General features: G+C 35.4%; 1 protein-coding gene across 8 annotated transcripts in view; it reads left to right on the top strand.

Moving 5' to 3' along the window:
* The window catches only part of CHD9 (chromodomain helicase DNA binding protein 9), a 195,183-nt gene extending 179,860 nt beyond the window's left edge, over positions 1-15,323 (top strand). For all 8 annotated transcript variants that reach the window (XM_079118515.1, XM_079118514.1, XM_079118513.1 and 5 more), the window contains 2 exons: positions 8,313-8,417; positions 11,842-15,323. In XM_079118515.1, coding sequence (XP_078974641.1) covers positions 8,313-8,417; positions 11,842-12,723 — 987 coding nt within the window. In that variant the 3' untranslated portion in view covers positions 12,724-15,323. The remainder of the gene's footprint in view (positions 1-8,312; positions 8,418-11,841) is intronic.
* Positions 15,324-16,541: the final 1,218 nt, after the last annotated feature.

The following is a 16,541-nucleotide window of genomic DNA, read 5'->3' as shown; positions in this document are numbered from 1 at the left end:
ATTATATTAGAGAAAGAATAAGGTGAATGTTTATAGTAGCATTTTAACTGTGTGCTTGCATATATTTCTGACAAATCTTTGCTATGATTGAATTTGTCTTCACCTTTTTTCCTTCATCTTAGCCAATTTTAAGGAGATGAAACAGTTTTGGATTTTTGTAGGTTTTTTTTTTTCCATACATGTATATAGGGTAATAATGTCTGTCTCATTCTATTGTCCTTCCTGACACCACCTTTCCACCCCTCCCCTCAGTCTCCTCTGCATAATCCAAAATTCCTTCTTTCTTCCCTACCCACCCCCACTATGTATCAGCGTCCACTTATCAGAGAAAACGTTTGACCTTTGGTTTTTTTGGGATTGGCTTATTTCACTTAGCATGATATTCTCTAGTTCCTACATTTATCTGCAAATGCCATCCGTTCATTCTTCTTTAAGGCTGAGTAATATTCCATTGTGTATATGTACCACAGTTTCTTTATCCATTCATCTGTTGAAGGGTATCTAGGTTGGTTCCACAGTTTAGCTATCGGGAATTGAGCTGCTATAAACATTGATGCAAGTGCATCAGTGTAGTATGCTGATTTTAAGTCCTTTGGGTAAAAACTGAGGAGTGGGATGGCTGGGTCAAATGGTGGTTCCATTCCAAGTTTTGTGAGAAATCTCCATAGTGTTTGCACCAATCTGCAGTCCAGCCACCAATGTATGAGTATACCTTTTTCCCCCCACATCTTCACCAACACCTATTATTGCTTGTATTCTTGATAATAGCTATTCTAATCGGAGTGAGATGAAATCTTAAGATAGTTTTGATTTGCATTTCTATAATTGCAAGAGATGTTGAACATTTTTTCATATGTTCATCCATCGATTATTTTTCTTCTGTGAAGTGTCTGTCAGTTCCTTAGCCCATTTATTGATTGGGTTACTTGTTTTTTTGTTTTGTTTTGTTTTTGTTTTTGTTTTTGTTTTTTGATGTTGGGTTTTTTGAGTTCTTTATATATCATGGAGTTTAGTGCTATATCTGAGGTGCATGTGGTAAAGATTTTTTCCCATTCTATAGGCTGTGTCTTCACATTACCTGATTACTTGCTTTGCTGAGAAGCCTTTTTGTTTGAATCCATTCCATTTATTCTTTTTTTTTTAAATTTTTTATACACATTTTTTTTAGATGTTGATAGACCTTTATTTTTTATTCATTTATTTATATGTGGTGCTGAGTATCGAACCCATTTTTTCACACATGCTAAGCAAGTGTTCTACTACTGAGCCAAAACCCCAGTCCCCCATTTATTGATTCTTAATTTTACTTCTTGTGCTTTTGGAGTCTTGTTAAGGAAGTCAGGTCCTAAGCCAACATGATGAAGATTTGGGCCTACTTTTTCTTCTATTAGGCACAGAGTCTCTATTCTAGTGCCTAAGTCTTTGATCCACTTTAAGTTGGTTTTTGTACAGAGTGAGAGATAGAGGTTTAATTTCATTTTTTTACCTATGATTTCCAGTTTTCCCAGCACCATTTGTTGAATTAGGCTATCTTTTCTCCAATGTATATTTTTGGCACCTTTGTCTAGTATGAGATAACCATATTTATGTGGGTTTGTCTCCATGTCTTCTATTTTGTACCATTGGTCTACAGGTCTGTTTTGGTGCCAATACCATGCTGTTTTTGTTAGTATTGCTCTGTAGTATAGTTTAGGTCGGGTATTGTGACGCCCTGCTTCACTCTTCTTGCTAAGGATTGTCTAGGTTGTTCTGGGTCTCTTATTTTTCCAAATGAATTTTGTGGTTGCTTTTTCTATTTTTATGAAGAATGTCATTGGGATTTTAATAGCAATTGCATTGAATCTGTATAAAACTTTTGGTAATATGGCTTTTGACAGTATCAATTCTGCCTATTGAAGAATATGGGAGATCTTTCCATCTTCTAATTTCTAATTTCTTTTTTTAGTGTTCTACAGTTTTCTTTGTAGAGGTCTTTCATCTCTTGTTAGATTGATTCCCCCTTTTTTTTTTTTTTTTTTTTTTTTTTTTGAGGCTACTCTGAATGGGGTTGTTTTCCTAATTTCTCTTGCCATGGATTCATCACTTATGTATAGAAATGCATTTGATTTATGGACATTGATTTTGTATCCTGCTACTTTGCTGAATTCATTTTTGAGTTCTAGAAGTTTTCTGGTGGAATTTTTTGCATCTTCTAAATATAGAGTCATGTTGTCAACAAATAGTAATAATTTGAGTTCTTCTTTTCCTATTTGTATCCCTTTAATTTCTTTCATCTGTCTGATTGCTCTGGCTAGAGTTTCAAGGATGATGTTGAACAGAAGTGGTGAAAGAGGGCAGCCCTGTCTTGTTCCAGTTTTTAGAGGCAATGCTTTCAAATTTCCTCCATTTAGAATGATGTTGACCTTAGGCTTAGCATAGATAGCATTTATAATGTTGATGTATGTACCTACTATCCCTAGTTTTTCTAGTGTTTTGAATATAAAGAGGTGCTGTATTTAGTCACATGCTTTTTCTGCATCTATTGAGATGATCATATGATTCTTATGTTTAAGTCTATTGTATTATGTTTATTGATTTTCATATGTTGAACCAACCTTGCATTCCAGGAATGAACTCCACTTGATCTTGTTGCACTATCTTTTTAATATGTTTTTGTATGCAATTTGCCAGAATTTTATTGAGAATTTTTGAGTCTTATGTTCATCATGGATATCGGTCTGAAGTTTTCTTTCCTTGATGTGTCTTTGTCTGGTTTTGGTATAAGAATGATACTAGCCTCATAGAATGAGTTTGGAAGGGTTCCCTCCTTTTCTATTTCATGAAATAATTTGAGGAGTATTGGTGCTAATTCTTTGAAGGTTTTGTAGAACTTGACTGAGAATTCGTCTGGTCCTGGGCTTTTCTTGGTTGGTAGACTTTTGATGGCGTCTTCTATTTCATTGCTTGAAATTTATCTGTTTAAATTGTGTATGTCCTCCTGATTCAGTTTGGGTAGATACTATGTCTTTAGAAATTCATTGATGTCTCCGAGTTTTTCTATTTTATTAGAGTATAAATTTCAAAATAGTTTCTAATTATCTTCTGTGTTTTAGTAGTGTCTACTGTGATATATCCCTCTTCTTCACAAATTTTCGTAATTTAAGTTTTCTATTTCTCTTTGTTAATGTAGCTAAGTGTTTACCAATTTTTTTTTCAAAGAACGAACTTTTTGTTTTGTCAGTTTTTTTCAATTGTTTCTTTTGTTTTCATTTCATTGATTTCAGCTCTGATTTTAATTATTTCCTGTCTTATACTGCTTTTGTTGTTGATTTGTTCTTCTTTTTCTAGGGCTTTGAGTTGTAATGTTAGGTCATTTATTTGTTGACTTTCATTCTTTTAATGAATGAGCTCAATACAAGGAACTTTCTTCTTAGCAGTGTCTTAATAGTGTCCCAGAGATTTTGATATGTTGTATCCGTGTTCTCATTTACCTCTAAGTATTTTTTTTTAATTTCCTCCCTGATTTCTTCTTTTATCCATTCATCATTCAATAGCATGCTATTTAGTCTGCAGGTGTTGGAGTAGCTTCTATTTTTTATTTTATCATTGATTTCTGGTTTCATTCCATTATGATCTAATAAAATGCAGGGTAGTATTTCTATATTTTTGTATTTGCTGAGATTTGCTTTTGTGGTATAATGTATGGTCTCTTTTAGAGAATGATCCATGTGCTGTTGAGAAGAAGGCATATTCACTCGATGATGGATGAAATACTCTATATATATGTCTGTTAAGTCTAAGGCATTGATTGTATTGTTTAACTCTATAGTTTCTTTGTTTAGTTTTTATTTGGAAGCTCTATCCAGTGATGACAGAAGTATGTTAAAGTCATGCAGTATTATTGTGTTGTGGTTTATTGATTCTTGAAATTGAGATGAATTTGTTTGATGTACATAGATGCTCCATTGTTTGGGGCATATATATGCACAATTGTTCTGTCTTGTTGGTGTATGATTCCCTTAAGCAGTATAAAATGTCCTTCTTTATCCCTTCTGACTAAGCTTGGTTTGAAGACCACTTTGTCTAATATGAGAGTGGAAGCTCAGTCTTTGGTGAGCAATATGTTTTTTCCCAACCTTTCACCTTCAGTCTGTGGATGTCTTTTTCTATGAAATGAGTCTCTTGAAGACAGCATATCATTGGGTCTTTTTTTTTTTTTTAAATCCAATCTGCCAGTCTATGTCTTCTGATTGATGAGTTTAGGCCACTAACACACTCAGGGGTATTATTGAGATACAACTTATATTCCTGGTCATTTTTATTTATTTTTGGTTTTTAACTTAATTTCTCCTTTGATTGACCTCTCTTTACATAGTTCCTCCCTTTGCTGGTTTTCTTTTCTTTTTTTTTTTTTTTTTTTTCTTTTCATTTCCTCCTCATGGAAAATTTTGCTGAGAATGTTCTGTAGTGCCAACTTTCTAGTTGTGAATTCTTTTAATTTAGTTTATCATGGAAAGTTTTTATTTCATTTTCAAATCTGAAGCTTCATTTTGCTGAATATAAAATTCTCGCTTGGCATCCATTTTCTTTCAGAACTTGATATATGTTATTCCAGGACCTCCTGGCATTGAGGGTTTAAGTAGAGAAGTCAACTGAGAACTGAATTGGTTTCCCCCTATATGTGATTGGATTTTTTTCTCTCTAAGTCTTTAAAATTCTATCTTTATTCTGTATGTTAGTCATTCTCATTCTGATGTGTCTTGGTGTGGGTCTGCTATAATTTTATACATTTGGGGTCCTATAAGCCTCTTGTAGTTGATTTTCCATTTCATTCTTTAGATTTGGGAAGTTTTCTGATATTATGTCATTGAAAAGATTGTGCATTCCTTTGGTTTGTATCTCCATGCCTATTTCAATAAATCTTAAATTTGGTCTTTTCATGTTATCCCATATTTCTTGGAACTTCTGTTCATGGTTTCTTACCATCTTATCTATGTGGTTGACTTTATTTTCAAGTATATATTTCGTCTTCATTGTCTGAGGTTGTCTTCAAAGTGGTCTAGTCTATTGGTGATACTTTCTGTTGAATATTTAATTTGGTTTACTGTTTCCTTCATTTTGAGGATTTCTGCTTGATTCCTTTTTATAATCTCTGCCTCTTTATTGAAGTGATCTTTCACTTCCTATATTTTCTAAATTCCTTCTGACATTTCTTCTACTGTATTTTCTATGGATTGTGTTGGAACATCTTGGTTTGTTTGAGGTACTTTGTTCCCTTGTTTTTTCACATTGTTTGTGTGTGTTCTCATCTAGCAGTATGGAACTGAGGCAGTATAGATTCTACCCTGTAGTTTTATAGTGTCCCTGAAGGCCAGTACCCCCACCTTTAAGGGGGAGACCAGTATTAACAGCACCCAATGCAAACAATATCCCACCTTAAACCAAATGGCTCCTACTAAGGTGTTTACAGTTTTGTCACAATAAACAGAAGTGAAGTGTTCAAATATTGTCTACAATATAAACAGTAAGTTTGCTAAAATGATGAACAATGGGGGAACAGAAGTAGTGTAAGATTTGATGTTTATGAGGGAGAGGTAGAGAAGATAGAGGTAAAAATTTATAGTAAGAGTGAGGGAGAAATTAATAGATGTTGGCTGTTAGTATGAGAGAAGTGAGAAAGAGAATCCAGAGAGACAGGTAGGTGTAAAAATATAAGAATACATAACAAAACTGTAATACCCTATTTAGATATCCCATTCCTCAATAAATGGATGCATGAAAAATATTTGAATTAAGAGATGGTAGAGGTGAGAAAAAGAAGGAAAGTCTAAATGGAAAATTGAATGATTGCTTCCCTTGGCTTTCAAAAATTTTCTCAGCTTCCCTTCTCCACTGATAGGTGGGGTTGTCTGAAGTTTGATGTTAGCTCCAGTCCAGTGGGTGCTGGACTGATTGAGTGGGTGAGCCAATAGCAAGATGCCCTCACACCCTCGTACAGTCTTCCAACCCATCATAACTGGCCCCTTTCCATCCCCGCACACTTCAGGACTCACTGAGCTGGAAAGAGCCCAGTTTTCTCCCCCCAGGGAACTGCCCCTCGTCTCCAACTTTCCACAGGCTTGCCAAACCCAGACTGGTCCACACAAACGCAGCTGCAATCTGATGGACCTGGGCTTCAGTTTACCCAGGCCCTGTCTTGCTGCAGTCCCAAGATCTCAATGCCCTTTCAACTTGCAGAGAGACCACCAGGGATGCTCTCACACAAAGGAGCCACCCTGCAAAGAGACCACTAGATGGCAGCCACTACCACACCCAGCAGAAAGACCTCAGGTACAACCAGACCTGCAGGTACCCCCATATATCTCCAGGCCCTGGCCTGTGTCCCCAGACCATGGTGGCCCCACCCTTTGTGGCAAACCTGCAGACCCTGGCCGTGTCCACGTGTAACCAAACCTGCGGCTACTGTGACAGTGGACTTCCAGGCAACGGCAGGCAGCAGGCGGTCTGCTGGCAGTCTGCGGGCAGTCTGCAGGCTAAGGTGGATGATCAGTGGGTAGACATTGGGTAGTGGGTGATGGGCAGGCAAGAGGTGAGCAAACAGGCAAATGGTGGATGATAGGTGGCGGTCAATGAATGATCTGCACTCCAAAGGCAGGTGATGAGTTGGCAGACAGTGGGGTGGCAGGGGCAAGGGCAATTGAGGTGAATGAATGGGATGGTCAGCAAGAACTGCCTTGCAAAGAAACTGCTTGAATCCTGAGTTACTGAGCGACATGGAATACAGCCTCCCTCTAGTCCACCATCTTAGATCTCACTTGTAGGTTTAATAGTAAACATTTTTAAATTTTATTTTTAATTGTTGTAGCCTCATGAGGGTCCAGCTCATTTTCCTTAATTTGTAAAGTTCTTTACTGTTTTGAGTCTGCGAGGTGCAGGCTTAGCTTGTTGAATTACTGAGGAGAAGAATTTACTTACTAAATCCCCAAGAGGGTGTTCAATTTAAATTGAAGCTTAATGAACCTTAATTAAAAAAAAAAAAAAAAGGAGAATACAAGACAAATTGCCCAGACTAAGAATATAAGGGATACTAGACAAGGACACATTATAGGTAATATAGCTGACTACATTAAATTCTGTCTATATCCTATCAAAATATAATATGTACCCATGTGTTAGGGATGTTGCTCAGTGGAAAAGCTTTTGCCTAACATGCACAAGGCCCTGAGTTTCATCCCCAGAACCACAAAAACAGAGAAAAGGAAAGAAGAGAGAGATAGATTATGTATTAATTTTAAAGGGTGTGGAAAAGGAATTAAGAAGTGTCTTTAGAATCCCAAGGGACATCAAATTGGTAAGTCCAAATCATCCAAATGTAATTTTTATGTATTTATTTTGCAATGCTGGGAATCAAACATAGAACCTCACACGTGCCAGACAAATGTTTGTCTGGTATGCCTGAGGCCCTAATATAATATTCTTCTTAATTTAAATCTCAAAATACTTTATCTCAATTTTGGGCTAATTATTATATATATTGATTTTTATCTTTTCAAATTTACTTATGAGTTTTCACAGGGATATGTATAATTTCATACTTTTAATGTTAGTATACATCATAAATAAATATAGGTGTTTGAGATCTCAGAATTCATTAATTTTTATTATATGCTGGACAGTGTTCCAAGATACTTGAATTGTCACATCTTACCTACACAGAAAGCCATGAAGTTCAGGTTAGTGGTGCATGCCTATGATCCCAGTGGCTCAGGAGGCTGAGGTAGGAGGATCACAAGTTCAGAGCTAGCCTCAGAGACTTAGTAAGGCTCTAAGCAACTTAGCAAGACTGTATCTCAAAATCGAAAATAAAAAGGGCTAGGGATGAGTACCACTGAGTAACCCAGGAGTACTCAGTGGTTGAGTACCCCTGGGTTAAATCCTCAGTACGGTAGGGACAAAAGGGAGCCATGAGGGAAGTGCTATTGTTATTCCCATTTTTCAGAACAGGAAACTGAGACTCAAAAGAGATTTACTGATTTGCTCAAGTTCCTATGGCTGTTAAAAGGCTGTACTCTCATCCAGGCTGTGCTACCCAACCTGCACAGTAAATGATAGTTCTTCATTTAAAATTTACATTATCACACATTTATATAGTGTATCAGTAGTCCATGTGGATTATTATAATCCTTTTAAATGTAAAGATTGTTGAAGATGGCTCAAAAATATGTATTTCAAAGAAATAAACTCTGTGTAGTACCAAATAAAAACAATAAAAAAGAAATAGTTTTGTATTCAATAGTGTGTTAAGTATCTAACAATCTGTTTTTCATTTACAGGTTGGAGGTGCATTTGCTCCCCCTTTGAAAGACTTATGTAGATTTCTAAAAGAAAATTCAGAATATGGAGTAGCTCCTGAATGGGGAGATGTTGTTAAGCAATCTGTGAGTATTTCACAAATACTAACTCATCATTTTAAAAGTTAGATGCCATTTAATTATATATTATTTTATTAATATTATATTAATTATATAGTCATATTTAATTATGTAATTAAAAGTGTATACACACAGTATTTATTTATTCCATTGTTTATTTAAGTACTGGGGCTTAAACCCAGGAGCACTGTGCCACTGAGCCACATCCCCAGTCTCTATAAGTTGCTGAGAAGCTGACCTCAAGCTAGCCAGCCTCCTCACTCAGCCTTTTGAATCACTGGATTTACAGGCATGCACCACCGCACCTAGCTATTTAATGATATCTTAAAGTTTCAATTAAGAATTCATAAAGGGCTGGGAATATCACTCGATTGGTAGAGTGCTTGCCTCACAAGCATAAGACCCTGGGTTCAATCTTCAGCACTGCAAAAACAAAAAAAAGGAATTAATAAAATATTCCATAAACATGTGATCATTTTTTAGTGTCTGTCTTTCTTTTTTTTTTTTTTTTCCCCCTTGGAGTACTAGGGATTGAATCCAGGGGTGCTCTACCACTGAGCTGCTACATCCCCAGCCTGTTTTTGTTTGTTTGTTTGTGTGATTTTTGTTTTTCTTATTTTTGTTAGTTGTAGATGGACTCAATACCTTTATTTTTATTTATTTTTATGTGATTCTAAGGACTGAACCCAGTACCTCACACATTAGGCAAGTGCTCTACCACTGAGCTACAACCCCAGCCCTTCAGTCCTTTTTATTTTTTATTTTGAGCCAGTCTTGCCAAGTTGCCCAGCCTGGCCTCCAAGTTGTGGTCTTCTGCCTCAGCCTCCTAGTATTAGTTCACAATTGTTATTTTTCACACGTTGCAAATGTTCCATATAGTTACTGATTTAGAATGCAGAACCAAGCTGACCACAATGGTGCATGTCTTTAATTCCAACTAATGGGGAAGTAGAGGCAGAAGGATCACAAGTATGCAGCCAGCCTAAAGAGCTTAACAAGACCCTCCCTCAAAATTAAAAAAATGTAAAAAGACTTGGAATATAGTTCAGTGGTATAGAGTGCTTACCTAGCAGACATGAAGTCCTGGGTTCAGTCCACAGTACTATAAAATTTAAAAAAAAAAAAAAAGTGCAGAACCAATATATGATGGTTTCTTTTTATTTTAAGCACTGTCTGAACAATTTCATAAAGCAAAGTCAAATATGTGGGCAAAGAAATATAATAACAATTCTTGCCAAGTAGGGTGATACACACCTGTAATCCCAGGGACTCAGGAGTCTGAGACAGGAGTATTGCAAGTTTGAGGCCAACCTCAGCAACTTATTGAGAGCCTGTCTCAAAATAAAAAAAGAAAAGGGATGAGTACGTAGTTCATTGGTAGAGCACTCTCGGATTCAGTCCACATTACTGCACAGAAACACACACACAAATACACAAATAGAATGTTCATCATGGTGCAATAGTTTAAAAGAAATTGGGAATGATCTTGTGGTCCATCCAAATATTGTAGAACTATGCAACTATTTTAAAAATTGTACCTTAGAGGAACATCTAATGACACGAGAGAAAACATTCACAGTATATTAAATGTGGTAATAGTTAACATCTTGGAGTAGTAAAGCCTAACTATATGGTAAATGGCAATGAAATAATACTTATTATTTCTACAGGTCTGTAAGTGTTCATATAAAAAGTGTTCATATAAAACTAAGTTCAGCATGAGTCTATTTTTTATGTTAGGAAGGTGGGGAGAATTAAAGAATGTGTCATAAATGCAAAAGACATAAATGAGAAATGCATCCTGAAATGTTAGCAGTAGTTATCTCTGAATGGTGAGGTTATGGATGATATTTCTTCTTTGTATTACCCTGATTTCTGTAATGAACCCTGATATAAAGAGAAAACAATGAATTGATCTAATTACAGATATAGCTCAAAGGTAGAATGTTTGCCTAGTATGTGTAAGGCTCTGTGTTCAATTCCCAGTACTGAATGAATGAATGAATGAATGAGTTAATCAATTCAAAACAAAATTAATAAGTACTCCTACCTGACACAGTGGTGTATACCTGTAATTCCAGCTACTAGGGGTAAGACTGGAGGATGGCAAGTTCAAGGCCAGCCTCGAAATCTAAGTGAGACCCTGTCTCATATAAAAATAAAAAAGACTGGGGTATTGCTCAGTGATAAACCACCCATAGGTTCAATCCCAGTATCACAAAAGAAAACAAAGTGGTCCCAAAAGTCTTTCCTTAAACTGTACTATCTACAGCAGCTATGCTTTTACAGATGATATCCACTATGCTTATCTGGCTGTTGAGCACTTGAAATTTGGTTGGTGTTTGGTTTGGTGTGGTACCAGGGATTGAATCCAAAGGCGCCTAACCCCTGAGCTACTCCCAGCCCTTTTTATTTTTTGAGACAGGGTCTCGCTAAATAGCTTAGGGCCTCTTTAAGTTGCTGGGACTGGCTTTGAACTTTCTGTCCTCATGCCTCAGCTTCAAGTTGCTGGGATTACAGGTGGGTGTTACCCTGCCCTGCTGGTTTTGGTTTTGAAGACAGAATAAAGAATGTAAAATATCTTAATGAGTTTTACAGATTACATACGGAAGTGATAATATTGTGATTATGTATAGACTATCTTACTAAAGTTAATATCACAAATGTCAGCTATGCCATTAGTAGTGTGTCAACAAAGAAATTTTAAATTACATATGTGGCTTGCATTATATTTCTATTAGACAGTGCTGGTACTAAACTAAAACTTCCAAGACATGTGTGTCCCAGAAAATCATGGAAGAATTTACATGAAAGCAACATAGAGTCTCCATTGTTCTAAACTTGATGATTCCCAAAGTACAGGTGCTACTACTGTCCTGGCCCAAGTGATCTTTCTTCCTTTGACTATCTTTTTCAACTTCATTCTTATCTCCTTTATTCCAAAGTAACTGTCGATGAAATTCATATGATGCATCTCACTTTAACCTTGACCTTTTACTCACTTCCCTTATCCTTTCCTTATTGTTCTTCTAGATTACAAGGGTGTCACTTCTTTGGTCTTCTAAAACAAGTGGTAATGGGAAACATGTAAGGGTTATGAAAGTATCTGTGAAAAATTTCTTTGGACCTTATGCTTTCTAGTCTACAAACTTCATACCTTCTAGTAGGGAAGAAGCTAAAGGCATCTGTCTACTCTCTATTGCTATCATAAACTCAGAAGTAGTTAAGACTTATTTCAATCCACAATTTATAATAGAATAAAATTAGGTTATCTCTTCTATGATTGATTCTTTCATATCAATACAAAATAAGTTTACAAATGATTATTTTAATAGCTACTTATAGAAGCTAATTGCTATTCATTTTATTTTCATATAACTATTATTAACAAATTGTCAATGAATCATTAATGAATACATATTTCCTCCAGGGGTTTCTTCCAGAAAGTATGTATGAACGTATTCTCACGGGTCCTGTCGTGAGAGAGGAAGTAAGCAGGCGAGGGAGACGCCCTAAAAGTGGAATTGTGAAGGCCACAGCAGCAGCTGCTGCTGCTGCAACTGCCACCAGTGTTTCAGGCAATCCTTTGTTAGCCAATGGATTACTCCCAGGTGTGGATCTCACAACTCTTCAGGCCTTACAACAAAATCTACAGAATTTGCAGTCACTGCAAGTAACTGCAGGGCTAATGGGAATGCCTGCTGGCCTTTCTTCTGGAGGAGAAGCTAAAAACATGGCTGCTATGTTCCCCATGCTGCTGTCAGGAATGGCAGGATTACCAAATCTGTTGGGCATGGGAGGACTCCTAACAAAGCCTGCAGATTCTGGGGCAGAAGAGAAAAAGGGAAATGACTCTAAGGAGCACGAAGGAAAAAAAGAAAGGACAGAGAGCCAAAGTTCAGAGAATGGTGGAGAAAACTCTGTGTCAAGTTCTCCTTCAACTTCCTCTACTGCTGCATTAAATACAGCTGCAGCTGCCAACCCGTTAGCTCTTAACCCACTATTACTATCTAATATACTTTATCCAGGGATGCTTCTCACTCCAGGCCTTAATCTTCATATTCCAACTTTGTCCCAGTCCAATACTTTTGATGTACAGAAAAGCAAAAACAGTGACTTAGGCTCATCTAAGACTGTAGAAGTAAAGGAAGAAGATTCCAGAGTTAAAGATCAGGAAGACAAAGGGGGAACTGAACCTAGTCCTCTCAATGAAAACAGCACAGATGATGGTTCAGAGAAAGCTGATGCTTCATCTGGATCTGATAGTACATCATCGTCATCCGAGGATTCAGATTCTAGTAATGAAGACTGATTCCCAGACTCTGCACTTAAATTATGAACTGATTTTGAGGTTTTTCTTTAATTTTAATTGTAAATATCCCAGTGTTGAGTGCATCAATAACTTACTGACCGAACATTTCAGTTATTTGTTTAGAAGTGCAAACTGCTTTCAGAGACGTTTTGCATGTAAAATTTCTTAAGATTCATAAGTTTCTGAACTCGTATGTACTATCAAATACATAAACGTATAAAATTACAACAAAAGGCATTATAATTTTGTTGGGGGTTAATTTTATGAAAATTATGCTCAATAAGAGTTGTATATTTAATATATTTGCAGTGAACACAGAATACTTTATGCATATTACTGATTTAATTTGAATATAGTTTTACAGCCTCCTTGACACCTATAATTTACAGATCAAAACTCAGCAATAATTTGGGCAGCTAATGAATGTCATGAAAGCTGTAGAATCTACATCACCATCCATTGCTTTAATTACATGAAAATGCTCTAGTGTTGTGATGCACTGCTGATGTTTCCAATTCAGGTACAAGTATGTTTTAAAGAAGAAATAAGTTTCCCAATCAGCCAATTTAACTGGCTACCTGTTACCTCAGCTGAGTTAGTTTAGGAAGTTTACATTCGTTTCTAATTCTGTACTTGTTTTCAGGGGTTTTTTAAACACATCCTATATATCATGTTAATCTGACAAGGAATATGACTTGCTTTTTGCTGAGCTTAACTTGGAAATCAGTAAAATAAGTCATAAAATAATCCTGTGTCATGTGATTTTGGCACCCTATAGACATAGATTTAACTTTTCAAAGTTTGGCCTCCTATTAGAAATAATTATGTCTCAGATGAGTAATGTCTGTTTCCAGGGTTCAGAAAAGGCAGACTCATGAAATGCCACTGAAAAGAACTTTCAACACAGCATACTTCATGTAAAAGAAATTGTTTGTTTGCTTTATTTGTGTAGATTTTGTGTTTTATGTCATGGAAATATTCCAAAATAGCAGATAATAGTGGTAAAGTAATAATGCAGATAGCCTAAATTCATTTTGAGTTTCTAGGTGTAAGCAGACTAAATATTGCCCAGAATCAGTGTTGGGTTATCAGTTTATATTAAATATACTGAGCTGCCCATTTTGAAAACGCACTTTGAAGAATCTCAAAAAGATGTACAAGTTATACCTATAAACCACAAAAATGAAGCCCAAGGCTTCTGTTCAATTTCTTAGAATCCTTTACCATGTAAAATCTGTCCAATATTTGATTTGTGATTCAATTTCTCCTGCTAAAGCTGCTATTATTCTGACAAGGTAGAGGTCCAGGTTCACCTTCCATACATATTGTAAACAATTAGAACTGAATTGAACGTAAAAATATTTACATCCTGAGGAAAGAGAAACATTTGCATTTTTCTGGTACCCAAATAAGTCAGTGATAAAGTTTGCAAGGGTATAAATAAAGGGGGGGAAAGTACCTCAGTTCTCTCCTACAGAAAAAATAACTTTTACTATTTTGATAGAACTGTTTTGTCATGAATTAAGCAATTGTATTAGGTTTTCCAAGACCTTTACCAGTAAATTATGTTTCTGTATGTAAAGTAACTAACCCCTTATTAGAGAGACAGTGTTATATGTATTTACAAAATTATATAAGTTCCATTGGGATTGTATTGATTTTTGTATTTTCCCAAAATAGTTCTTTGAATTGATAGTCCTTTATGCAATGTCTTAGCAATAGTCACTCTTATGCCCATCCAGGAGAAGTGGGTAGTAATTCTTCATCATGAAAATGCTATATTACATATTTAGTATCTTCCCTTTGCAGTATTGCACTTTTGTTTAACTAGAATACACCTTTGAGATAGCCAAAGTTTTTCAAACACAATAAACTTAGTTTGCCAGTGGAGTATTTCGACACCATATTTCCCTTCCCTCCTCTAGTTCTACCCACATGATCTTTATTCCTTTCTTTCCCCAGATTAAAAACAAAGGAACAAATCCCTAGATCTTGTCAACTAAAACCTAATTTATATCAAATCTATGAGAGAAAGTATTTTCCTAATTATGGTCAAATGAATTTGGTTAACATCCTAGTGATTCTCTTTGTATGTAATAAGGCAATTACAGTTTTCACAACATTAAAGCTAATGTTAACTTTAACATTCTCTTGGGTTTCAAGACATTTCTATGTAATATTGATTGGGGGGAAAAAAGTTGTCCAGCTATCAGCTAAGGGAAAAAAAAAAAAAAAACACATGCAAATATGATTGTGTTAAGTTAAGGGTTATAAGGAAAAAATCAGTAGAATTACATAATACTAAAGTTGCAGTTGAAAGGATATCCAAGTATGTGTTGGTAGTTACTAAAGAATTATAGCTGATATTGCCTTGTATTTATAGCCCTTGTTTCAGGTTTCATGATTCAAGTCTTAGTCCAAGTTTTCTTTTGGACATTTGCAATATTTACCAGTTGTGTTTTGTGTAGTCTGAATTTGCTTTCTGTAGTTGAGCAAACGTCTTAAAAAGTCATTTGTAATTTATTAAATTACTTTCTATGATGTTCTATAGAGCAAATGGAAGTTTAATTATTTTTTATTAAACATATTCTTTGACTACCCATGATGTCAGTCTCTCTACATGACAGTACTTTCTTTTTAATTTAAGCTTATTTAATTAACTATTAATTTGATCTAAAAATACATTAATGAGATGTGAAAGATGTAAATATAGATTCTTTTTTTTATGGACTAAGTAGGTTTTTTTTTAAATTTTACAGACTGCATTTTGATTCATTGTACACAAATGAGGTACAACTTTTGTATGGTTGTACACAATGTAAATTCACACCATTCCTGTAATCATACATGTACATAGGGTATGATATCTGTCTCAGTCCATTATCTTTCCTTCTCCCATCCTCTCCCACCCCATGACATTACTTCTTAAACTGAATTTTATGATTTATCTTATTCCAGTTATGAAAGAAGCCATGTTATAAATCTTTAAAAGGAAGGTATACTTTAGAAGAATTTTTAAGGAACAGAAATTTGCTGTAACTATATCTACAACAGCATCTTATTTGTCGCCAGTTTTTCATTTTGATTTAATTGTTGATACTGATACTGATATTTGCAAGAAAAAGAGAAAGCTTCTTTTTTAGAACTTAAGTTTTCTTTCCTTGGACCTTTAGAAATTCCAGGAAGACTCCAAAATAAACTTTTTTTTTTTTTTTACTAGTATCATTATTTCTTATTTTTTATTTTGAGACAGGATCTTACTAAGTTGCTGAGGCCAGCCTTGAACTTGTGATCCCCCTGCCTCAGAAAAAGCACAAAAATTCAGAAAAGCACAAAAATCTCAAGTAACTGGGATTACCAGTGGGCACCACCTCACCCAATTGAAATGTGAATTTTAATACATGCTGTTGACTCTTAACAGATGGAATTTATTCATGTACTCAAAAATGAACATTGGATTTAAATATGCATTTTTGTATTCATCCCTCCCTAGTTATTAGATTAATTCCTTGAACTGAAAATACTTCCTCTTTTTTTTTTTTTTTGGTACCAGGAATTGAACCCAGGTCTGCTTAACCACTGAGTCACGTCCCCAGCCCTTTTTATTTTTTTGAAACAGGGTCTCACTAAGTTGTTAAGGCTGGTTTTGAACTTGCAATCTTCCTGTCTCAGTCTCCTCAGCCACTGGGATTACAAGTGTGCACCATTACTTCCTCTATTTTTAAGGATTTTGCTTTATGTTGCCAAGTTTATGATGAAGGTGTTAATAGTAATTTTTACTGTAATTGGTAGCATATATTTTGTGCTTGCTTATTTAC

The sequence above is a fragment of the Sciurus vulgaris genome (genome assembly GCF_902686455.1).
Source record: "Sciurus vulgaris genome assembly, chromosome: 17".
Classification (NCBI taxonomy): domain Eukaryota; kingdom Metazoa; phylum Chordata; class Mammalia; order Rodentia; family Sciuridae; genus Sciurus; species Sciurus vulgaris.
This window is presented reverse-complemented; position numbering and strand designations above follow the sequence as displayed.